General features: G+C 37.8%; 1 protein-coding gene across 3 annotated transcripts; it reads left to right on the top strand.

Annotated features, from left to right (window-relative positions):
• The first annotated feature begins 1,302 nt into the window (after positions 1-1,302).
• zfat (zinc finger and AT hook domain containing) lies at positions 1,303-26,234 on the top strand. Of its 3 annotated transcripts, XM_061951404.1 has the most exons (25): positions 1,303-1,449; positions 4,081-4,239; positions 4,491-4,640; positions 5,392-5,520; positions 5,646-5,750; positions 6,666-6,818; positions 6,895-6,968; positions 9,042-9,142; positions 9,266-9,334; positions 9,600-9,748; positions 9,922-10,013; positions 14,777-14,925; positions 15,008-15,549; positions 15,679-15,740; positions 17,366-17,483; positions 19,674-19,906; positions 20,047-20,128; positions 20,241-20,354; positions 20,721-20,894; positions 20,989-21,077; positions 23,653-23,788; positions 23,873-23,979; positions 25,490-25,577; positions 25,674-25,780; positions 25,865-26,234. In XM_061951404.1, exons 1-25 carry the CDS (start codon positions 1,431-1,433, stop codon positions 26,054-26,056), a joined length of 3,393 nt encoding a protein of 1,130 aa, XP_061807388.1. In that variant the 5' UTR covers positions 1,303-1,430; the 3' UTR covers positions 26,057-26,234. The 3 variants fall into 3 exon arrangements, with proteins under 3 accessions (XP_061807388.1, XP_061807374.1, XP_061807381.1); XM_061951390.1 differs by having other exon boundaries at positions 15,008-15,740; XM_061951397.1 differs by lacking the exon at positions 20,241-20,354 and having other exon boundaries at positions 15,008-15,740.
• The last annotated feature ends 84 nt before the right edge of the window (positions 26,235-26,318 follow it).

Below are 26,318 nucleotides of genomic sequence, written 5' to 3'. Positions count from 1 at the left end.
AATTAAAATTAAAAATAAAAACTTTGTAAAATACATTAGAAAGTTGTCGCTCTTCAGGCATCTGTTTAAATGTTACAAACAAAGATTAGTAACTGTACCTTGTTTATCTTTTATCTTCAAGCTTGATATGCTTTTACAGCAACACTGTGGGTTCATATCATCAATACATACGGAGACAACTCGAGGCAGAGGGAACTTCCGCTGGTCTTTTATAGCGGGCATCAAACAGCGACCGCTAACTCTTCCATGGCAACACGCTGCCCCCCTGTGGCGGCTGTCGTAATTACAAAGACAGTCAGATCCAATCGAGCACTGACAATTCGCTCTAATACACCACACTCCTCATTTCCAAGAGAGGTTCAACATCTTTTGACCTATTTCCCAAAATACATTCATGTACTCTAGCTTGTAAACACCAAACAAATCTGATTTTAATCTAACTATTAGAATGTTCAATAAGGCCTTTTTTTAAATGAACAAGTGACTTTTTTTTAAACATCTCAAAGCTTATTTGTTTCAGTTTCAGTTTATTATCACATATTCCCAGTTGTTTCATTGCAGCCCGTCCGAAAATGAGTAGGAAGAAACGGAGTTTATTTAATCCTACCCTTTTTCTTACCATAGCAATTTTATCCTATTTTCTTGTTCTCTGGAACATACCAGTGAACAATATGAATAAATAATAAACAAATAATATACAATAGTAAGTAAACAAATATCTTTGTCTAAATGGAAAAAAAAGGGTTCAAGATACTCATCATAATTCTTGTTCTGTGTACTTTGTGAACACCTGTAGTTTGTACAGTCTCTTAAACTGAATCATATTGGTTCTTTGTTTGATGTATATGTTAATCCATTCCATAATTTGATTCCCTCAATTTCTCACATGCCTCCTCCGTCCACTTCAACACATTTCTCCTTTGTGGTGGCTGTTTTTTTTTCCACCTCAGGGATTCAGTGTGGCAGAAGATGAACAAGGTTGTGATCAGAGCATCCAAGAGGGGGCGTGGCGGAAGGAGGAGAAGGACTTGATATTTGTGTCATACATAATAAAACATTATTTTACCACATGGTTAAATCTAATTTATTCATTAAGTAATATACAGTAGTCAAAATGTTGGTTATATTATTGAAATATTTGTTTTAGTGGGCCTGAATTTATTTCTAATTAAATCACAAGAACAGTGTGAAAATTCAACACTGCAGTATAGTCCTCCTGGTAACAGATGGCGCTGTAGGTTTTTACAAACAGCACCAAATCCAATCGACTTCCGTTGAATAGGAGGACATATGTCGCACATTCGTCAGAAATTTCAATCTACAAGTAAAGATCAGCCATTAAATAGTATTTCTGTTGTAATATCAGTTTATTTGGTACAGCATATGATTTAAATAATTGCTCTATATTTTATTTGCGGTCGTTCAAGAAAATGGATGTGCAAAAAACAGGTAGGAATTTGTGTCCGTTTTTGGTCGAATGTGTTTGTTGTTGCTCAATGTTAACTTGGGCCAAAGCAGCAAAAACAAATCTTGTTATTCAATGGCGGTTTCCAACTCAACGCTATTTCAGTCACATTACAACACTTCGTTTTTTATTTTTTCGCTTGCCTCCTTGCAACGTTTGATTTGGGATAGCTGCTAAAGTTTGAACCTTTTGAAAGAGCTCCTTTGCATATGTGGCACGATGTTTTGTTATATAAAAAGACAACAAGAAAGAGTATAATTACCCATTTACCCCCCAGAAGTCGTCTCTCGTGATTACGATTGAGGTCACAATCCAGTCATGGGCAATAGAATATTTTAATAGAAGTAATTCACCTTTTTGCATGTAATGGAGGTGATATAGGCAAGCTGTCCATTAACCATAATGGTGCCACTGCTTGTGACTAAACAAACTATATTTTCAAATGAAAAATCTATTCAAAACACAATAAAAAAGTCACCTATGTCATATAAAAGTATTATCATGTAAATACGTAGTTCTAGAGAATTTTTGCACACCTTAACCCCTGATTTCTACAGGATGCGAAAAGGCAGCGGAACGTCATCACCTGAGACAATGTATATTTCTTTTTATGGTCTTAGTCATTTTTTTATTATGGACATCAAATTTTCCCTTAGGATCCAAAATAACATCCGGATATTTAAATTCCTTTACCTGCTCTATTTTATTTTGATTAATGTTGACCTAAATTTCATTTAATGATTTTTTTCATTGAGACTGTTTTGTTATATAAACAGTTATTTTGAAGCCATGTTGATACTTCAGCTAACTGTCTGTATAATATATCTGAAGCCTGTTGAGGGGTGTCTGCTGCCACATAAATGATTGTATCATCTGCATACATTTGGCAGATGGTATTTTTGCAAATATTGGGGAGGTTATTAATACATACACTGAAACGCAGCGGACCCAAAATAGCGCTAACTATCCGCAAAACTTTTAACTTTGCCAGTCAATTTAGCTAAAACTCTGCTTGTGTTAGACAGGAAGTCAAGCACAGACACACAATACAATTTCCAGTTTACTTTCAAAATAAAATAGTCCGTCTTCATTTGTATTTTACATTTTGAAACGTCCTAATGGGTAGGGACGGATATTAAGTCAACTTGTCAAAAGTTTTCAGCTCGTTGACACAAATGAATGAGGACATGCTGATTCTGGAGGTCCAAAATTTAAGAAGCATATACAGCCATATCAGCAGCTATATAAGGTCCTGTGTCAAACACCAGCTGATACGGGGGCCAGGAAGCAGAGAAGTGGTTAGTAGGAGTTGAATGAAATGACTGTGTGTGTGTGTGCGTGTGCACAACGCTCCCCAGGCATGATGTTACTGTTGTGTTGTTACTGTCTACAAAAAAACGAATTAAAGTTGTTATTCTGCAAGGGAAAACGTGCCCGCTAGGGCTGTGAATCTTTGGGTGTCCCACGATTCAATTCAATATCGATTCTTGGGATCACGATTCGATTCAAAATCGATTTTTTTCCCGATTCAAAAGGATTCTCTATTCATTCAATACATAGGATTTCAGCAGGATCTACCCCAGTCTGCTGACATGCAAGCAGAGTAGTAGATTTTTGTAAAAAGCTTTTATAATTGTAAAAGACAATGTTTTATCAATTGATTGCAATAATGTAAATTTGTTTTAACTATTAAATGAACCAAAAATATGACTTATTCATATATTCATATAGTGTGTTGTCAAGCTTATGAGATGCGATGCAAGTGTAAGCCACTGTGACACTATTGTTCTTTTTTTCTTTCTTTTTTTTTTATAAATGTCAAATGATAATGTCAATGAGGGATTTTTATTCACTGCTATGTTGAAATTGTAACTAATATTGATACTGTTTTTGATAATATTCATTTTTGTTTCACTACTTTTGGTTTGTTCTGTGTCGTGTTTGTGTCTCCTCTCTATTGCTCTGTTTATTGCAGTTCTGAGTGTTGCTGGGTCGGGTTTGGTTTTGGAATTGGATTGCATTGTTATGGTATTGCCGTGTATTGTTTTGTTGGATTGATTAATTTAAAAAAAAAAAAAAAAATTTTTTTTTTAACAATAATAATATTTTTTTAATGAGAATCGATTCTGAATCGCACAACGCGAGAATCGCGATTCAAATTCGAATCAATTTTTTCCCACACCCCTAGTCCCCGTCTTTGGGTATTGATGGATGGCAAAGCTGGAGACGTTCTGCTGTGTTTAATTCAGTGTTTACTTTACTTTAACCAACGCTATTTACCTGCACAACATGGACCGCAACAGAATAGCTTTGGGTATTGCCAGACGTCGTCTGGCGGTGTCGTTCCGCATCCTGTGGAAATCAGGGAAAGACTTGTTTGCAGAATGAATGAGACCTAATTACAGCAGAAATAGTCAATATTCTGTGTTTTTTATTTTGCACCCCTGAAGGCAAATAATTCAAAATGGCTGACTTTTTGATTTATATTGCAACGAGCAATCCAGCTGGGGGAACGTCCATTTTTCCTAACATTCTGTATGAGTTTGTAGTCTTTCCCGCTGTGGATTAAAATTGGGTAAATTGTGCTTAAAATCTTATTCTTTCTGTCTCCCTAGCTGGTTCTGTGTTTATGTGTCGGCTCTGCAACCTCTTCTCTCCCACTCGCTCACTGCTGCTGGTCCATTGCTCGCAGATGCACCCACTTCACGAGCCTCATGAAGACATCATCGTCGCTTTGCAGCCCCTTACAGGAGTACCCTTGGAAACGTTAGCAGGTCACAACTCCGATTTCCGATTTCCTTCCTAAATCCTTATGAGCTCAGAAGGGAAATTCAGTTACACCATGCTTTGTACTTTTGTTGCACACCTTTGCATGTTTTATTCCAACTGTACTGTACTATTACATACAGTCACAATGGACAATGTATTACGTTATTATGGCTGCAACACAAATACTTACTGACATTACTGCAATACAATTACTTTAGTTTTTTAAATCAAAAGATTGACCCCGATCTGTGTGCAGAGAGCCCAGTTAAGCGGAAAAGAGGACGACCTAAAGGCTCCACCAAGAAAATGCGCACAGATTGCAGAGATACCAGAGAGGACTCCACTCAGTCTCCAGACGACAAGGTCCAAATACAAGAAAGGCAAAATGAGGAGGAAGACAAACACGGTAAAGCACAATAGAGATGAGGCGTTGGATGTAGAGATGTCCGATAATATCGGCCTGCCGATATTATCGGCCGATAAATGCTTTAAAATGTAATATCGGAAATTATCGGTATCGTTTTTTTTATGATGGGTATCGGGTTTTTTTTGTTTGTTTTTTTTTTTTTTTTTTTTTATTAAATCAACATAAAAAACACAAGATACACTTACAATTAGTACACTAACCCAAAAAACCTCCTTCCCCCATTTACACTCATTCACACAAAAGGGTTGTTTCTTTCTGTTATTAATATTCTGGTTCCTACATTATATATCAATATATATCAATACAGTCTGCAAGGAATACAGTCCGTAAGCACACATGATTGTGCGTGCTGCTGGTCCACTAATAGTACTAACCTTTAACAGTTAATTTTACTCATTTTCATTAATTACTAGTTTCTATGTAACTGTTTTTATATTGTTTTACTTTCTTTTTTATTCAAGAAAATGTTTTTAATTTATTTACCTTATTTTATTTTATCTTTTTTTTTTAAAAAGGACCTTATCTTCACCATACCTGGTTGTCCAAATTAGGCAGAATAATGTGTTAATTCCACGACTGTATATATCGGTATCGGTTGATATCGGTATCGGTAATTAAGAGTTGGACAATATCGGATATCGGCAAAAAGCCATTATCGGACATCCCTAGTTGGATGTTGTGTAAGGAAATCCCTAACAGTGAAGTCATCCACTCTACTTGTCCCTACTAGATGAAAATGACAGGATTGCCGGGCTGAAATGCAAAGACTGTCACCGTTTGTTCAGCAACAGACGACAGATCGTCAAACATATTTGCCTGAAAGCACCAGATGAGGAAGAAGAGGAGGAGGATGACACTGGTGAGGAAATACACATGAATGCACCTGAAAAGTGCCATTCAGTCAAGGCGAGCACTTGGGGAATCATTTCTCACCAATATTATAATATTTTTTTATGTCACACTTACAACTGGCATACCTTCCAGGGGACATCTGTAGAAGAGAAGAAGTTGAGGACTCTGAAAATTTGGACCCTCAGGGAGTGGATCTAAATTCAAAGCACAAAAGTTCAGACACCAAGAGAAGAAAGAGTAAGTTCCTGCTATTTTACTCAGAAACTCATGCTGCACTGTTATTAGCATGAGACTTCTTCCTCAGGCTATGTCCACAAGAACAGGAATATCAACTGTCCTTTCAGGGACCTCTCATAAAAATGTCAAAAAGACCATAGAAAGTTTTTTTTAAAGCAGAACAATGTAATTAAAAGTCTAATAATATAAACAAAAAACAATTGTGAGGGCAGCAACAAATAATCAATTAAATCGGTTAGAAAAAACATTTGATTTGTATTCTGTTGCTTTGATTCATCCCTTAATGAGTGTAACTAATACAAATTAATAAGATCTGGATTAAATATGCGGACATAGTTTCCAAACGACCGCTGCAATTGAGCGCACATAAGAGCTTTGGAGTGCCGTGATCTGTGTCGGCTTACAGCAAAGAGTTTTTTTTTTTACATTTTTAGTAATGTACACATTTAAAAGTGCAATTTCAATGTTGATGCCGTGCAGTTATTTGAAAAACAGAATGAAAGTTATGGAAAGCAAGAAAATATTGTTTATCTAAACTATCTTACCATAAAATACGCATTGAAGCTATAAAGTGTGTTTTATCCAGTTACTGGTTTAATTGAACAAACTAATCGATAGGTAATTACTATAATAATTGATAGTTGCAGTCGTAACAACGGAGTCATTTCTTTTGAAACGTAACTATGCACGTTGCTCTGAACATGGTGTGTGTGTGTGTGTGTGTGCGTGTGTGCGTGTATGCATGTGTGCGTGTGCGTGTGAAACATTTTTTGATTTGATTTTCAGAAAAAATCATCCCCAGGGAATCACATTCTCAGTAATGAGCTAGAAAATCATGATTCACATTTGTTGCAGAAACATGAAGCCCTCGAAAATAGTGTGAACTAATGCCTTATTCTCTTTCTCTGTGTGGAGGAATGAAGAGTTTTCAACGACCAAGACCCAACAAGAAAAGTCGTATGCTTTCTGATGGTGGCGAAAGCCATGCATCCAAAGAAGATAGCCTTACAACTGGAAGCAAAAAAAGTGTCATCAATGTTGTACTCACGGAAGATGAGTCACTGCCAGGCCAGTATTGTATTTTCATTTTTATAGCGACATGTTTGACCATTCAATTTTAATGTTATCTTTGCTGGTATCACAGGTGTCACTAAAATGATTCCAGTTGAGAACGTTTCAACAGGAGAGGAGCATGTAAACATTCCGGATGAGACTCAAGTGAGTTTTTGGTGACACAAATCAGAATAATTTGAAGATTCACTTAACCCCCTTGCAGCTTGCCATAAATAAGGTATTATGGATCTGACAAAAGCATTCAACACTTTTCTTGAACCAGTTACATATATATATATATATACAGTATATAAATATATATTTGTGTGTGTGTATATATAGTGTGTGTATATATATATATATATATATGTATGTATGTATGTATGTATGTATGTATGTGTGTGTGTGTGTGTGTGTGTGTGTGTGTGTGTGTGTGTGTGTGTGTGTGTGTGTGTGTGTGTATGTGTTCATATATGTATATATATATATACGTGTGTGTGTGTGTGTGTGTGTGTGTGTGTGTGTGTGTGTGTGTGTATGTGTATATATATATTTATTTATTACAGGTCACCAAAAAAATAAGGTTAGTGCTAGGGTCAAACCATACAGTAGCATTGGTGCATTATGAAACACAAGAAGTGATCCTGAGTCCCTCGATACTATAACGTGTGTGTTACTTTAAGAAAAAACATTGGACCAATACAGCTGCAATGTCATTTGACTGTGAAGCGGCAAATTAAGTTTATCAGGAAACGCTTCTTTTGAAGTCAAGGAGTGGCGTGCCGCATTTGACATCGGTTTTCTGCCGTCCTCATTGATCTGAATGAAACTTAGAAAAAGGCAAAGTTCCGAATTGTGGGATCATTTTGATTTTATAATGCCAAATAAGGCAAATGTTCTTCTTTCCCTGCTTCCAGTTGGCTCATTGAGCAAAGTTTTGTATTGCTTTCTGAACAGCTTTAAGTAAAAAAAACAACTACTACAGTATATTTGCTGTATGCATGTTCAAAACAACAACTACTAATGTACTAATGTACATTAGTCTTTTTACGTAAAGGCCTTTACTTTTACTTTACATTACTAACTAATGTACTAATGTACAGGTCAATTGTCGGTACTTTTTCAATCCATCAGATGGGCCCCATTTTGAAACACCAACTCAGTATCGGTGCAGTGTCAATTCAGCCAGTGAATGTTTCATTACCACCCATCACTAGTTTGTACAATTTGCAGATGACACTGTTACATTTTGTTTCAGTAAGAACAAACAAAAACTAGAACAAATTAAGATTGTGGTTTACAGGGAAGTAATGATACCAGAATTGCAGTCGTCGATAAAAATACCTATGAATTTGCACGATTTTCGATACTTATTTGATACCACAATTAGAAGTAGAAAAAAACATAACCCATGTACTCTTAACTTGACTATTTTGTTTAAAACCATTCCAAACTGTCAAGTATTTAAAATCACTGTGCTTCAGCATCTTTTTGCACAGAAAACTAATTCGCATTCGTGACAGGCTTCCGCAACGATGTAATTTTGGAGATCAACTTGGTATCAAAGTATTGATACCTTTGACAACCCTAGTGGTTTAGAAATATGACTATCTTTGAAACTTAGCAGAATTAAATAATATTGATTTTTAATACTAGAAAAGACATTCAAACATCGACAGGTTGAATGAAAAAAATGTTTAGGGGTCATAATAGTTGACAAAAACAGCTGAAAATCTCACATTTAGAAATACACAATTAAAATAAACTGTCCTTTAATACTGAATAAAGAAAAACACGTTCTCACTTGATACTTTTCACTTCCAATGGTGTTCCCGTTTTTAAGTTATTGTGTGCAGATGGCAGATAGATAGATAGATAGATAGATAGATAGATAGATACTTTGTTGATCCAAAGAAAAATTGTATAGCATGAGAAATTACCTTAAAACTGCATGCACTTCACTCACTGTACTACGAATGAGGACAATTAGGACAACACATAATGATGGTTACATGGAACAGACAAACCCTCCACATTAAATCATTAAATTCCAAATAATGTAATTCACTTATCTGGAACAAATGGCTAAACGCATGCACAAAGCAAACAATAACCTGCTACATAAACATTTTTGTTCAACAAGCTGGAATAATTTAAATTATAATTTTTACAAACAAAATAACAATAATGAATACATTTGCCAATGTATCACTTTGTATTTGTGGTGCAAACATCCAGAGTGCTGAAGTCTCACAGGGTGAACCAACTGACAAAGCTACCGGTACTCAATTCCAACCTCCAGCCAATGACGAAGACCCCAAAGCAGAACAGGAGCTAAGGTACTTAAATGCACAGAAATCTAATCTTACACATATTTATTAATCAGATGCATGAAAAAAAAGTGTTTAGCTTTTGACATTTTCTGCTTGTCTGATTAATTTTGTCTTCTACTCCCACTACAGCTCAGACAAAGCGACAACAACACCTGGAAAAGGCTTCCAAGAATATTCCATCAAGCAAGATGCTCCCAAGTACTGTATGAATATGCATATGTATGAATTATTACATTTGAAGTCATATAGTAGCTAATTAAATAATCCTAAACTCATAGTGTACATACAGCTGTATGTTCCGAACTGTGTGCAAAGAAATGTCCATGGAGGCATTCTTGGATGAGTTTAGTTGGATTTGTAATGTATTATTCAGCCAAGAAAATGCATTCATTCACCTCAAAAGCTGTCACTGTAGCAACAACAATGATTACGATGATGCTCATCAACGTGTGTCTCTCCCCAGTTTATTCCAGACCCAGCTGAAAGTTTTTGCCTGTGAGTTTTGCAATAAGATCTTCAAGTTCAGACACTCGCTCATATCCCACCTCAGGACACATACCCAAGAGAAACCCTTCAAGTGTCCACACTGTGACTACGCATCAGCCATCAAAGGTAAATCACTGCTCACTTGCAAACAACAAAAATGTGTTAGTCACTTTTTCTGAGATGCTGTAAAATACAAACTATATAGAGAGTAAAAAAAAAAGAATGGAAGTCTCGCTAACATCTTATTTTTTTAGTAGAAGTTATTCAGTTCTTTATTTCCACTTTTTTCTCTTTAAAAGCCAACCTGAACGTTCACCTGAGGAAGCACACAGGAGAGACGTTTAGATGTCAGCAGTGTCCTTTCCACTGCCTCAGCCCAGGACACCTGAAGGTCTGTTTGCAGTCTTTTCATCAAGTATTTGCAGTAGTACTCATGCTCTTACCATATGAGCCACTATTCATAATTATAGTTTAAAGCTCTGATTTTAGCCTCACTTAAAGAAGCATTACACATTATTGGTTCTGTGGCAGAGCTCTTAATTTAACACTTGTATCTTAAATTATTGTCTCCCATTAAAATGAATTCAAATACATTTAATTGTTGCCTGCTCCTACAAAATAGCACAATTTTAACATGTAACTTGCCTTTAAAAAAAAAATGTATAAAATAAAATACAGTGGAACCTTGATTAACAAACGCATTCGTTCTTGAACAGGGTTCATGAATCGAAAAGTTCTTATTGTGAAGCAAATTTTGCCATAAGTGCACACACGCGCGCACCCACACAGAAGTCCCGAACGATCAGAAATCACAAATATCCTTAACTTTAACAACCATAATTAGTGCTACAATAATAAACATTTTAAAAAGTTAAATCCCCTAATAGTACATAAAGCAAGATTCTGATTACAATTTGCAAAGGTCCTCTTGTGAGCTGCTCATCAAGAGGAGAGAAAGAGAAGACAGAGGGAGAGAAGGGATTAGACTATGCAATGGAATACATCCCTATACTTTAACAAAAAAAGATTTGTCGAGTGATATCAAAGATTATACGTCAGTCGCGTTTCCAGACATATCGAACCATTGTGCTGCAGACGCCATTCTGCACGACAAAACAGATGAAAACATGGAAAAACACGGAGGTCTACAACTTCTTTGTGCGTGGTTGGGTCAAGGAAATTGGTATCAGACTCTCACGTAGAAATATGCATCGTTTTTGCTCGGGTAAGGTTGCATTTTATGATTTAACTACAACTACTGCCTTGTTTGTTGGTGTTGCAGGCACCGTTCACGAGTAGCGCGTTTTTCCCGTCTTTATCAAAATATAACAATAAATGTCAACATTGTGTATGTGCTGAAAGCTTCATTTATGATTGTTGCCTTTGGTAAAAGCTTAATTCATTTAGGTTTTGCTCACATTTGCTTTATTTTATTTATTTACACTCGCCGAGTTGGTGTTTGTCGAAATGCTCGTAGCAAACATACAAATAATATCAACATAATTCTTGTCACCGGAAATAATAAAAGTAAAAATTATATGAAACAAACCTTTAACAAAGTGGTCACTGTAAACTTGTGCATTCTTCGACTCTGCTCCCTTGGACTGGTGTGCGTGCTGCTTTTCTCGTCGTCGTTTTGTAAAGTCCTGCACTCTTCCGCCCTTCTTGATATCCTCTTGAGGAACTCTGAAGAAATGTTTATCCTTTTTGCGATTTAAACAACTCGTACAGCCGAAAACCACGCAAACATAGGGCATTTTTTTCTCAGAGAATGGCTAAATGATGCCTAGTACCCATTGAGAACAGAGTTTGCTTGACCATCACAAATATTTAATGGACAGGATGTGAGCCGGACATGACGTCAGTAAAATCCAAGCAATTGCTTCGCCAAGTTGGCAACACGCTCAGTCTTTTTTTAATGATTTATATCTTTAATTCAATAAATATCGTCCACTTCTTCTTCTCAGCACTCTCCTTCACACTCTTGTATTCCATCCCAACAAGGTTATTTATATCTCTAGCTAAAAGCTAATGCTACCGAGTAGGACTAGACCAGGGTTGTCAAAGTAATTTTAACTCAGGGGCCGCATGAAGGAAAATCTATTTCCAAGCGGGCTGGACTGACAAAATCATGGCATAATAGTTTAAAAATAAAGACAACTTCAAAATTGTTTTGTTTGTCTCACTTTAGCCAAAAATAGAACAAGCGTATTCTGAAAATGTACATATTGTGAAAAATCCTCTTGGCAAAACACTTTGTTAGTTAAAAAATTCTGAGAAAAAATTGTTGAAGTTTCAAAGCACCATGACAATGAACATACTTTGTCTCAGTATATTTACAAAGCCATTAAACTTTAAGGACTCCCAGGGACAAGCGGTACAAAATGGATGGATGGATGGATGTTTAGGGGTCTCATGTTGGCAGTTCACCATTAAAGACATGTTTGGAAAAGCATCTGAGTGTTTCCTCAACCGCTGCATTGGTGAAATCCACAACTGCCACAACACATTCATTTATCATCATTAAATTATTACAATTATGATATAATCAAAACAATTGTCAAAATTACGTCATGATAGCCGAATTAAAAGTAACATAACTACAAACTTAACAAATGTGAACATGCTAGATTTAAGCATGAAATAAAAATTTTCAATGGAGTTCAGAGTGCACATCATGTCGTCAAACAATTGCGAGCGCTGCACAGAACTCAACTACTACAATGATGATCGTCATGTTGACTTAAGTCTTTGCATCATGCCGTTTCGTTATTTTATCCTTTGAGTGGATAATTTACAATTAAACAAGGTATTGTGTGTTGCTACAGCATTCGTCTGCCACTAGCCACAACAGGAGCAGCTGATTGCTTGCACATGTGCTGATTGGAGTAGAGGCAGCCAATCCGGAAGGCAGAGGTGTGGACTCGAGTCACATGACTTGGACTCGAGTCAGACTCGAGTCATGAATTTGATGACTTTAGACTCGACTTGACAAAATGTAAAAAGACTTGCAACTCGACTTAGACTTTAACATCGATGACTTGTGACTTCACTTGGACTTGAGCCTTTTGAATTGACATGACTTGACATGACTTGCTACTTTCCCCAAAACCCAAAGATGAAAAAGTTATTCGGGAGCGCTCCGTATTTTTCATTGTGTACTTGTCTATCAGCGTTGCGTGTGTCAGCTGGTGTGGTCTCAGTACAACAGCCAATCAAATTAGATCTACTTTGTTTTCATCACACAGCATTCATCCAATCAAATTGCAGGACAACCAACGAAGAAGACATGTCCAAACCACACGCCAGTGAACAAAAAATGATGCCTAAAATAATTTCGTTTGGGTATAAAAATTACGAGGTGGTCAACACAAAACAGTTTGCAGTATGCAACACATGCGGTTCGAAAATTACTGATGGAGAGGCAACAACTTCCAACTTCGTCTGGCATTTGAAGTTGCACAAAGAACGGTAAGAATTGAATGTAAGATAACGTTTATTGGCTATAACGTGACTTTTATTTGCTGTGTAGTTAAATCAGTGAGGCTGTAAACTCACTGCTAACGTTATAACGTTATTGCAAACACGGGAATCTGTTGCAGTTCACTACCTTATTCATACTTTTTGTTCAGTGATTTTTTTAAGCAGGGTTACGTTAGTCAATATATCACACGTAATGTTAGACGGCGGTCAGCAGCACCGCGTATTTTAGCCACCTAAAAAAAAGACAAAAATAGTAAAATAAAGGTCAGTTAAAATGTATACTATATTATGAATATGTGTACCGTTTTAGCTAGCTTTCTGACATACTGTTGGTTGTTTACCTCAGTGATCCCCAACCACCGGGCCGCGGCCCGGTACTGGTCCGTGGATCGATTGGTATCGGGCCGCACAAGAAATTCTTTTTTTTTTTTTTTTTTTTTTAAATTAAATCAACATAAAAAACACAAGATACACTTACAAGTAGTGCACCAACCCAAAAAAACTCTCTCCCCCTTTTGTTCTGGGCATTGAACATGAAGACTCTTCCTTCACTGTTCCGAGTGGCCATGAGAGTCTTGGCAGTGCCTGCCTCCAGTGCTCCAGTGGAGCGAGTTTTCAGCCATGGTGGCATCATACTACGCCCCCATCGTGCACAAATGACTGACAGACTCTTGGCTAATTTGGTCTTTTGCAAATGCAATGCAGCATAGGGCCCTGACATATAAAAAGTACAACTTTTTTGTTATGTTCACGTATATGTCATGTTTTTTCAATGTTAACACTTTTGTACAAATAAGTACATTTGCACTTTATTTTTCAATGTGTTTGTTCTGTAAAGGAATGAGTTAATGTTTAAAATGACTGGTTAATAGTGCTATTATAAAGTGCAATGTCAGCACAATTTTCTTTCCTGCAATTTAAAATGCACTTGTTTTAATAAATAAATACAGCATTTGAAAAGCATACACAATCTGTGTTAATATATTAGTCTGTGGTTAAAAGGACTTGAAAGGACTCGAAACTCAAAATGCAGGACTTAGGACTTGACTTGAGACTTTCCAGTCTTGACTTTGGACTTGACTCGGGGCTTGCCTGTCTTGACTCGGGACTTGACTCGGACTTGAGGGCAAAGACTTGAGACTTACTTGTGACTTGCAAAACAATGACTTGGTCCCAGCTCTGCCGGAAGGCGCTTGAAGTCACCTGACACGTCATTTTAAACAGTGTGATGTGTGACGTGGGTTACACTTGAATTGTTATTGCGACAGTATTTTAGAAAATTTAGAACAGCATTAAAATATTTCAGCTAATTTTTATACTTGGCAAACTCATTTTGTGGGCCGCGAGCCGGATTAAACCTGATCGTGGGCGTGATACGGCCCGTGGGGCGTATGTTTGTCACCTCTTGACTAAATGCTTTTGGCGTATCGTGCCGGGTTCACTGTGACATTTGCTCTGCCAACTAATTGCGGGAATGGTTGTAACTCAAATTTTTGCTTGCAACTTAAAGCATACCAATCAGTTGAGAGACAGCTCTTATCTCAAAACACTCTTAGATTGAGGTACCAGTGTGGAGGATACCTTCATATCTATTTGTGTATTATCTCTTTAAATGAGAAGCAATGTATGAATGTGTGAATGTGCTTCAGAAATCTCTTTCTGTTTCTTTAGGTGCATATTGAGCGAGTACATTTGAAGTTGAAGCAGCATTGCAGCTACTGTCAGAAGAAGTACTCCGATGTGAAGAACCTGATCAAACATATTGAAAAATGTCATAATCTGCAGGACCCGCTTATCTACAAAAGCTATCAACAACTGAGGTTTTGTACTGCAGCATTCAAATATTTTTATCGTCAACAAATTTAGTTGCAGCTAACCCGCCGCACCGCTCCGTTGATTTAGGTTGAAGACTCGCCAGGGCCTCAGACAACTCCTCTACCACTGTCCCACCTGCCATCGTCACTTTAAGAACCTCTTGGAGCGTGAACGCCACCTGCTGGTCCACGGCCCGCAGCGGCCCTTCGCCTGCTTGCTCTGTGACCACGCTAGCACCAGCTTGGCCACCCTCGCCGCTCACGTCAGGAAGCATCCCTTCTTGTATGTGTGCTGTTCGTGTGACAAGAAGTTTGTCAGCTGTCAGAGACTCAAGTGTCACCTCGCCGAGTGTCACTCTGAGCTGCAACAAGAGCACGCGTTCACAGAGTGTATTAAAAACAGCTTTTACTTGATGAGCGGCGGACGAGGCTTGTCCGGAGATGATGGAAGAGAGGACACGGAGGGTAGCAAAAAACCGGGAGATGACAGCAGGGAAGAACGTATAAGAACTGGCGATGATGGTGAAGATGAAGACGTTAAATCTCAAGGCGAAGGTGCAGATGCAGAGAGCACAAGTGATGTTTGTGATCGAAAACCTCAACTTCAGAGTATCCCCATGGCACAAAAAGGTGTGGAGTCCTCGAAGAGGGAGGACAATAAGCAAGGACACACCACTCCCTTGGAAAACATACCCACAAATCCAAATGCACAGTTAGCTGATGACAACAGTCCAGTTTCTTCTTCATTGTCATTGTCAGAGAGTAAAGATCTGTCCTCAACACCTTCCGAGGAAGATGAGCCAACTCCGCAATCTGACAAGGTATAATCATTGCACCTGTAATGTCACATTTTATCAATTTGATAATTGAATGAAAAATCTTAATCAAATAGTCAACACCTTCCGAGGAAGATGAGCCAACTCCGCAATCTGACAAGGTATAATCATTGCACCTGTAATGTCACATTTTATCAATTTGATAATTGAATGAAAAATCTTAATCAAATAGTCGCAACACCAGTAGACTAATTGATTAGGGTTATTCCAATGAGGGTTTAATGCGGACGATTCTGACACCGATCATCCATTAATTATTTATTGTGAGTGAAATTGACATTTTAACAATATCAACACAATATTTAAAATGGTTACCTATTTTCTTTTATTACATGCAATTGTTTGATCAAAACTACCGGTAGGTCAATTTTAGGGATGGGGTATATGGCCAAAAACCTATGCTGCGATAACGATATTATATTGCAATATAATATTTGACATAAAAATTATAATAGAACCATTTCAAAACAAATGATAAAGGCTGCTAATTTAGTTGTTGACGTATGTGGTGACGTATTGCGTTATTTCCAGATGTATTCTTTTTTCAAAGTTATTTATAATCTATTTGCGGATTGAGTAAAAGAAGGAATTTAGTAACGACAATGTCGGTCTCGCGCAAAGCTCTTAAAATAAAACTTTACCATATATGGGTAATGGAGATTCGAGAAAGTCACAAATGATATAAATTCCAAACAGCTCGCTTGGATGAAGTATGAAGGAAGGCAAGGATGTTTTATAAATATCTCTGCAATGCTTCCATGGTTTGATTTTAAATTTTCGGGACTCATGCATATCCCAAAAACACAAACAGGTACCCATGGGTAAGATAAGTTGGTTTTGCATAATGGGTCCTTTCGTTTAAATCATGTGTTTTTTGCCGTCAAAGTCCTGTGTCCACGGAATTTAGTCCTTGAGTTTGTACACATGAACGAAAACGACAAAAAAATTGTTTTGAGAGAATACACCATCTGATACATATCAGTTGTTATATTATCCTCTCTCTTGAGCCTAGACTCTTATTTATCTACTTGTTAGTTTCCTGTTTATAACTGCTTTTTTCTACTGTAACACAGTTCCATCTACATTTCTTAAAGTATGCTAAGTACTTATTTCTTGGTGTTGTTTAAAGCTGGCTGAGCGGTTAGTTGAGCTATTAGCATGCCAGCTCCTGGCTTGCTCTCTGTGTTTAACATGTTTGTGCTTGTCCTACAGTATTAATAATACTTGATAAATAAGGGAGGTTATTATTAGCTTAAGGAAGCGGTTCCAAACTGTGTATGGAGACACATAATTAGCTGCTAGCCGGGGACTAAAATACAGTGTCAGACAGTGGAGATCGGCTTTTGTGAATGGCACTGAAAGACATTAATCTGCAATTGCGATTACCGTATTTTTCGGACTATAAGTCGCAGTTTTTTTCATAGTTTGGCCGGGCTCCAGTGCGACTTATATATGTTTTTTTTCTTTTTTTATTATGCATTTTCGGCAGGTGACTTATACTCCGAAAAATACGGTACTATTTTTTTACGAAAATATTCCGATACTGATAGGCCGGCGATCCATCAGCACATACCTTAAATTGATTAAATCCTTTGCTTATGTTGTTACAGGGATCGCAATTAAGTGCATTCCAGCAGGTGTTGTCATCCCTTCCCAAGACATGTCTTGACATTGAGATATTTCAGCGGCTCAGGAAAATGTATGGAGACTTGGAGTGTCAATACTGTGGTGAGATAATGGAGCCTGCACAAAATAAGGTGGTACTTCGGTTTTTGTTTGCGATCTGTTCTAAAAGTCCAACCCAAACAGAACCGCACAAAAATTGTATTTTCCCCACACAAAATAATGCAAATCCAATGATCTGTTCCAGACGGCCAAAAATATGCACACAAAACACATGTTGTAGTTGCATGCAGAAAAAATAGGAAGGGAAAGGTCAGGCCCTCGGACACCACCTTTGTACTTTTCTTTGTCTTTCCTAGATTCAATAGTCTTTTTCACCTTTATTATCAAAGTGATGGCACTTACAACTTTCTTTAGCCCCACGGTGACTTATTTTCCAGTCATACTCAATTAAAAAGCTGAATTACAAACACAAGGAGTTTTTTTGTGGGGGCACGCGATATAGTGTTTAGTTTAGTTGTTAGGTGCAATACTTGGCCGCACGATAACTGAAAGGCGATAACCCTGGCCCAATTTAGGCAAAAAAAAGATAAGTCAAAAACCGAGTCATACGAAAAATGTGGCATACGGAAACTGAGGTACCACTGTATATGTTTCAATATAAATTGCCGTATCACAAATTATACAATAACTAACCATGGTAATAATTTGCAGTTTTGTTATCCAAGAGGTAGATTGAGGGTTAGAATCTCTGTGTGGAATGTGCATGTTGTCCCTGTGCATGTGTGGGTTTTCTCTAGGTACATCCTCCAAAACATGCATGTTTGGTTTATAGGATAGTATAAATGTATGAATGTGAGTGTGAAGGGTTGTTTGTCCATATGTGTCCTGTGATTGACTGCTGACCAGTCCAGGTTGGACCCCACCTATCAGCTCTAGCTCACATGTGACCCTAATGAGGACAAGGGGTAGAAATGGATAGATGGATGTCAAAGTGGTGGCTATGGTTTGCAGTGGCGTAAAACTGACTGCCTCCTTTTAACCCTCTGGGGACATCCATCCATCCATTTTCTACTGCTTGTCCCTTTCGGGGGTGCTGGAGCCCATCTCAGCTGCATTTGGGCGTAAGGCGGGGTGTACACACTAGGGCCAATGTAGTGTTGCCAATCAACCTATCCCCAGGTGCATGTCTTTGGAGGTGGGAGGAAGCCGAAGTACCCGGAGGGAACCCACACAGTCACAGGGACAATTGATTGTAATTATCTTAAAAAACAAACGGGACATAAAACTCTTAAGTTTTTCATAAGGCGTAAGGACATTTGTGAGTCATATTGTTTTTTTGTTTTTTTGTTTGCTCAAAATTCTCAATAAACTTCAGTTCTAAACAAAAATGACAAACATCTATTTTTATTTTTATTTTGACCACTTTGAAGGCATTGAAAAGGGCATAGCAGCACAGCTCGGTTTGTAGAGTGGCCGTGCCAGCAACTTGAGGGTTTCAGGTTCGATCCCTGCTTCCGGCATCCGAGTCACTGCTGTTGTGTCCTTGGGCAAGACACTTTACCCACCTGCTCGCATTGCCCCCCACACTGGTTTAAATGTAACTTAGATGTTGGGTTTCACTATGTAAAGCACTTTGAGTCACTAGAGAAAAGCGCTATATAAATATAATTCACTTCACTTCTGATTAGATAATCTCACAGGTTTCAATTAGTTATCATGTTATGCAATCGTATACTAATAAATGTGACATCATTTGATCAAAAGGCCTTCAAAGGGTTAGAATAAATAAAAAAAAACCTGTTTGGTGGCTTTGGGGTATTGTCGATTTAATTGTGCACCTATACAAGAATTGGACATTGAAATGTGTAATGGATAATGGAGTAACACAAAAACAATTGTGGCCAAAATACAACAGAAATGTACTGAAAGGACAGAAAAGGCAGCCTTTTCCCCCTGATGCAAACACAACTCACTTGTATAAAAAGTACATTATAAAAATGTTTTAATTGATCCTTTTTGATCAAAAACTGACAATGTTGTATCCCACTAGTAAACACTGGCTTGTTATGTGTCTGCCACAAACATTTCCTTGTACAAAAAGCAGGTCACACATTCTTGTGGTGTTTGGTGTTTCCATTATTTTTTCTACAGTAAATAAATCCAGGTGTCACATGCCATCTATGACCATGCATTTGTAATTGTTCTTGTCCTAGTCGGGATTTTTCAACCGGTATTATTTAATCATGCAATGTTTGCCCAATCTAATGACAATGTTTCCGCTTTTCTTCACAGGGAAACTGTTTTGGTACAAAGTCCACTATAACGCCCACGTGCGTACACACACCAAGGAGCACTTGCACTACTGCTCAAAGTGTAACTACTCTTCTATTACTAAGAGCTCTTTAAAGAGGCACCTCATTCAGAAGCACAGTGGCTTGCTACTGCCATGCTCCCATCCGGGATGTAACTACACAACGCCGGATAAATACAAACTACAAGCCCATAGGAGGACACACCAAGAAGAGGTAGTTGAGTAGGAAATAATTGTAAAATTATGTTTTTGATTAGATTTATTGCAGGCATAGTGAGGCTCAGACTATTTTCTTTAAATGTTCACTTTGTTGGCAGTCTCTTATAACTGCTGTATTTTTGCATGAGTTTGCAGTGCAAGAGTGCCCCTTGTCCTGTCTGCCATCAAAGCTATCCAGAGCACAGACTGAAACGTCACATCCAAATATCCCACCCTGGTAAAAGACACACATTTAAACAGACATTTAAACAAACATGAACTAGTTCAAATGTATTCCAATGAATAAAGGTAAAATGTACAGATAGGGTTTTTGATTGTGTGTTGATCAGATACAATACCAGTTAAAGGACTGATGGTAAAGCGTGCAGAGAAGTGCCCGTACTGTGAGTCTTACTACCTAAAAAACAGCAGTGATTTTCAGCAGCACATCTGGGCTCACCAGGGTAAGAAAACAGCTGCAAATCCTCATTAAATCACAAAATAAACATAATTGTATTCTCTTAGAAATGCATGCACATTATTAGTTTTAATGTGTGTTTACAGAACTGCCTTATGCCATATAAAGAGAAGTTTGGTGTATACAAAATGTGTCATAAAAATTCCAGGATTGGTGTCAAAACATATATTTTACAACCAAACTGACAGTAATAATTGCCGTGAATGAAGTAAACGCAGCAGTATATCAAGAACTCGCAGTGAACGATGCTTCTCACATTGAAGAATGCCAATAACATCAACAACTAAACTGAACTTTTGCTGAGTAGTAACCAAAATATTATACTTTTTATATATTTATGTTTTGTTTGCAGGTGTGAAGCCATTTGTTTGCAGTATTTGCGACTATGCAAGCCGCAGCAGGAATAACTTGAAAAATCACATGAACCGACATAACAAAGAAAGAAGTCACGTCTGCGATCTGTGCGGTAAAACTTTTAAATCCAAAGTGTCGTTGAAGAGCCACCGACTGAGCCACACTGACGAAGGTATGCACTTTCTTACCTATCAATATCTCCCACTCTTTGTTATGCTTAATGTGTTCTTCATAAAATTAAGGCTTTTGTTTTGTTTTCAATCCAGGAAAACGGTTTAAGTGCTCTGAGTGTGACTTCACGTCGGTTTTGAAGGCTCCCTTGGCCCGACACATGGAGCAGCATGCTAAATTTAAGGTCAGAATAGAGTAATTAATACATCATAGATGGATAGATAGTACTTTATTGATTCCTTCAGGAGAGTTCCATCAGGAAAATTTAAAATCTGATGCTGCACATCAAACATGTTGTCATACCCCTGAGGAGTTTGTGTAAAATTTTAAGAAGTATTTTTTCAAGCACAATAATACTTTAACCAACGACCACTATTCATTCCACGACCCATCTTGTAACTCAGAACACCTTTATATCAAATCACCCCCGACCATTGAAATAAATTGAAATCAATGTAACCTGTGTTGGCCCTCCCAAAATGCCACAATTTCAACACGTAACATGCTTTTTAAAAAGAAAAATGTACTTTTAGTTAAGAAATAGTGTTTGAAAAACATTGCAAAAGGATGTACTACAAACATCTACAGTAGTTGTATGTAATAATGTAATAATATTGTTCAGCATTTACTGTACCTTGAGGACCAGACTAATGCGGTGTCTACTTCGGCTGCTTCTCCATCCTTTGTTGCTAATAATGCGTAACTTGTTTTCATAGCGCTGGTTGCTTGGTTTTCTCGTGACATCTGGCAACACTGTCTCTGCCGTGTAACAATAGAAACTATGAAGTTGTTGTTTTTGTTCTACATGGATATATTTGAGTGACGAACCAGGAGGTCAGTGTTAACAGCAAGAGAAATGTGAATCTGTGTACCAAAAGTAATGCTCGACCATCCAGTTTGTTGAGTCAGGATTAGACAGTCAATGTCAAACACAGCTTTGGCAGCTTCTCACTATTTTCATACATGTTTGTCGTTTGGACGTGTGTGGCTTTCCGTAGACTCTGGCTTCAGATAATGTGATGTGGACTGAAGCTACAGTGGGGCAGACTCGGACCTAAGCATATTTTTAATCGTTTGTTTTTTCTAATTCGGTCGTCCGCTTCCTCTACTTTGCACTAACTTTCTTCATTCTGATGGTTGGAGGGCAGGATTGTGTCGCTCTCTGTGCAGCGCTCAAACGTGCACATCAGCTTAATAAAGCTATGCCCGCAACTTAATGCATAACAAAAAGCCAACAGTTCTTATCTCAAAGTACTTGTAAACTGATGTACCACTGTCATAAAACTGGTACTTCAAAACACACTTTTGTATGATATTGCTGATAAATCAGTATTTAAATACTAAATTGTGTTATCACAAGAGGCGGCACAGTGGTTAGCTTGTTGGCCTCACAAAATACTGATGGTTTGAATCACTGTTTGGGCATCTGTGGGGAGTTTGCATGCAAGCATGTGTGATTTCTGTGGAGACTGAAGCTTCCGCCCACATCCCCAAAAAACATCCATGTTAGATGGTTGTTTGTTTTTGTGTGCTGTGACTGATTTTTGACCAGTCCAGGATTTACATCGCTTCTCGTCTAAAGTCAGCTGGGGTAGACGCCAACTAACCTGCGATGCCACTGGGGACGAGCGATATAAGTAATAGATGAATGTTCCTGTTAGGGTTGTTCCTATACCATATTTGGTGTAGGAACATAAACATAAACGTATTTTGGTACCGGTGCCAAAATGTATTTTGATACTTTTCGATACTTTTCATAATAAAGAGGACCGCAAACAAATGTTATTATTGGCTTCATTTTAACAGAAAATGTTGCAATACATTAAACATATGTTTCTTATTGCACTCAAAAAACAAATTTAGAAGATTAAAACAAAAATTAAAAGGCATTAAACTCACTGGCATTAAACTCAAAGAACAATTTAGAAATGCATAGATATTACATAAACCTGCCATAATCTAGGATTAGGTTAGAATTGAAAATAAATCTTTATTGACATTGTAATAAATGCTTCATGGTTTATATTTGCCACTCTTGGTCTGTGCTATAAGACAAATACTAAAAACAATACGATTAAAACTGCACAGCTAAATCATGTAGCAGTTAAAACACACATTGTTAAAGATAAAACACAAATTGTAGGAATTTGTAACAAAATTCAGTCATGTCACTTGGCATTAGTTTAGGCTACGTGGGCGGTTTTGGCTGTGCTAATAATTGGCAACAAGCCAGCTGTGTGTACTTCTAGGTATCTATATGTGCACAGTCGGTTACCTTAAAACTCCTTGTGCAGGTCTGGATGGTTGCTATTTAAATGTTTACCGAAGTTTGAAGCAAAGGTGGTAATACTTTAATGCCACCTTTGGCGAGTCATGTTTTAAAGCAGCGCGGCGAGTCCGTGTTTAAAGCGTCACCTTTATCGTTAGTTTTGAAGCCCAAATACTTCCATCTTGCGCTCCACACATCCTCTTTATTAACAAGTAGAAATGCCGTTTTTTTCCATTCTTCCTCTCCTTGCGTTTGTTCTTGTATGCGCAGCTGTGCGTGCGTGATAACACACTCAACATCATGCACCTCGGCTCTGTAAATCACCACCACATGGCAGCATGCAGATGAAAAAAAATTTACCAATATTTTCAAAGGCAGTATAGTATCGTTTTTAATTCATTAGTACCGCAGTACTTTATTAGTACCGGGTACCGTACAACCTTCCTGCCTTACAAAATGTACTTTATTGACATGCTTTACTTTTTTGCAGCCATTTCGATGTGCTCACTGTCATTACTCCTGCAACACGTCCGGTCCCCTGAAGCGACACTACAAGACAAAACACCCGGATCAGAAATACCAGAATGTCGGAAAAGGTTTCTCTGACCAGGAATATTCAAAACAAGGTCAAACTCTAAAATGTGAAAGATTCTGAGATCATACCATTTCCGGATCCTTCACACTTTACCATTTTTCTGCCTATTGTTTAGGTGGCATCAAGTGCCCTGAATGTAGATTTGTTTATGGCACCAAATGGGAGCTGAATCGACACTTGAAGAAGAAGCACAGTCCAAAACAGGTGGAATGCACCTGGGAGGTACACACATGCACCATGCACCTATACACACTAGGGTTGTGTGATAAACAATATCCGATATAAAGTCGTGGTCAAAAGTTAACATACACTTATAAAGAACATAATGTCATGGCTGTCTTGAGTTTCCAATAATTTGTACAACTCTTATTTTTCGGTGATAATGTGATTGGAGCCCATACTTGTTGGTCACAAAAAACATTCATGAAGTTTGGTTCTTTTATGAATTTATTATGGGTGTACTGAAAATGTGACCAAATCTGCTGGGTCAAAAGTATACATACAGCAATGTTAATATTTGGTTACATGTCCCTGGGCAAGTTTCACTGCAATAAGGCGCTTTTGGTAGCCATCCACAAGCTTCTGGAAAGCTTCTGGTTGAATTTTTAACCACTCCTCTTGACAAAATTGGTGCAGCTCAGCTACATTTGTTGGTTTTCTGACATGGATTTTGGGAAGGCCATTTTAAAACCTTAATTCTAGCCTGATTTAGCCATTCCTTTACCACTTTTGACGTGTGTTGGGTCATTGCCCTGTTGGAACACCTAACTGCGCTCAAGACCCAACCTCCGGGCTGATGATTTTAGGTTGTCCTGAAGAATTTGGAGGTAATCCTCCTTTTTCATTGTCACATTTACTCTCTGCAAAGCACCAGTTCCATTGGCAGCAAAACAGGCCCATAGCATAATACTACCACCACCATGCTTGACGGTAGGAATTGGTGTTCCTGGGATTAAAGGCCTCACCTTTTCTCCTCCAAACATATTGCTGGGTATTGTGGCCAAACAGCTAAATTTTTCTTTCATCTGACCACAAAAGTTTCCTCCAGAATCATTCAATGATTTTGAAAATGTAAAGTACCTGTATCAGCACTGTTATGGCCAATACTGCCCCTGTAACTACTTGGTATTGGATCGATACACACATTTGTAGTATATAAATGATCCAAACAATACAAGAATAAGTGTTTTTTACATTTTAGCAGAAGTGTAAATAGAACCATGTTACAACAGAAAGTAACCAGATTTTAACTGTAAATTAGCAAGTAGATTGATAATAGTTTTGACAAAATAATAAACATTAATAATGCACGCAATATATTACATTATATTTTTGCAGCCATATTAGAACCTTTGTAACCTGTTTTGAAATGGTTGTATTATAAATTCCATATCAAATAATATATCGTGATATATATCGTTATCAGAGGAGGCTGCAATATACTCTATATCGTGATATAGATTTTAGGCCATATTGCCTATCCCTAAATCACACAATTAAAAATGAAATAGTTACAGAGATGAAAATGCTTAGTTTTTACTCACAGAATGAAAGAGATGTTTTACAAATGTGGTATAGAGCAGTGATTCCCAACTACTGTGCTGCACCACATTAGTATGTTGAGAAAGATCAATTATCCAATTTCACCTAATTTGTCTGAACATAAGTACTTATTTACTACAAATAATGTATCTTATTTGATCTATCTATGGTTTTAATTGTCAAAATCCAGGTGGAGGAGACCGTAGAAACACACTATGTGCCTTTGGAGCAAGAAGAGCAGTTGACAGAAGAAAATGTAGCTGCCCTGCAGGACAATGGTGATAATTAGTAGAAGTGCTTAGCAGAAACATTCAAAACAATTCAGTGTCTTTGAATTTAACAGATTATACATGTGTATATTTTTTTGCCTACAGGGACTGTTAATATTCTCCAGCAGATTGCTGAGTTTAATACCGAGACGCATGACGCCATCACCTCAATGGTCGCCATGGCTCCCGGCACTGTTGCCGTGGTAGAACAGGTAAACGCCATCCTGCGTGTCTTCTGGACGCTGCCATCTCTTTAAAATTTGATGTTGATTCGGCGCTTTGGTCTGCGTTTGCAGGTGGCGAACGAAAAGGAGGTTGGCGACAACCAGCTGATGGTTGTGAACGCAGACGGGGATCTCACTGGTGACCAGGTGATGGTGGTAGAGGAGGGGCACGGACTGGAGGCCCTGACGGTCCTCACCCAGGGCGACAGCACTCACCACTATATTGTCTACGTCCAAGAACACACTGTGGAAATCAACGAGTAAAGCTCACATTTTGCATGAGACTCTCAATTTTGCTGCAGTATTCTTCAGCAGTTATTAATAGGTCTATTTATTGAGCAACAAAATATCTTACTCATCTGTTCCCTGTTAGCATTTGATCTAAAAGTGCAATACCTTCAAGAAATACACTTTTTGTTTACAAATCTTATTTAATAAAATTCCTGTCCTAAACGCACTGATTTATTGATGCATTCCATTACAAACATCGCCCGGAAAAGGGTGGAGTGCCATCTCCGGGTTGGGG

This window comes from Nerophis lumbriciformis, linkage group LG04 (genome assembly GCF_033978685.3).
Source record: "Nerophis lumbriciformis linkage group LG04, RoL_Nlum_v2.1, whole genome shotgun sequence".
NCBI lineage: Eukaryota > Metazoa > Chordata > Actinopteri > Syngnathiformes > Syngnathidae > Nerophis > Nerophis lumbriciformis.
The sequence above is the reverse complement of the archived record's forward strand: the minus strand, read 5'-3'. Positions and strand labels throughout refer to the sequence as shown.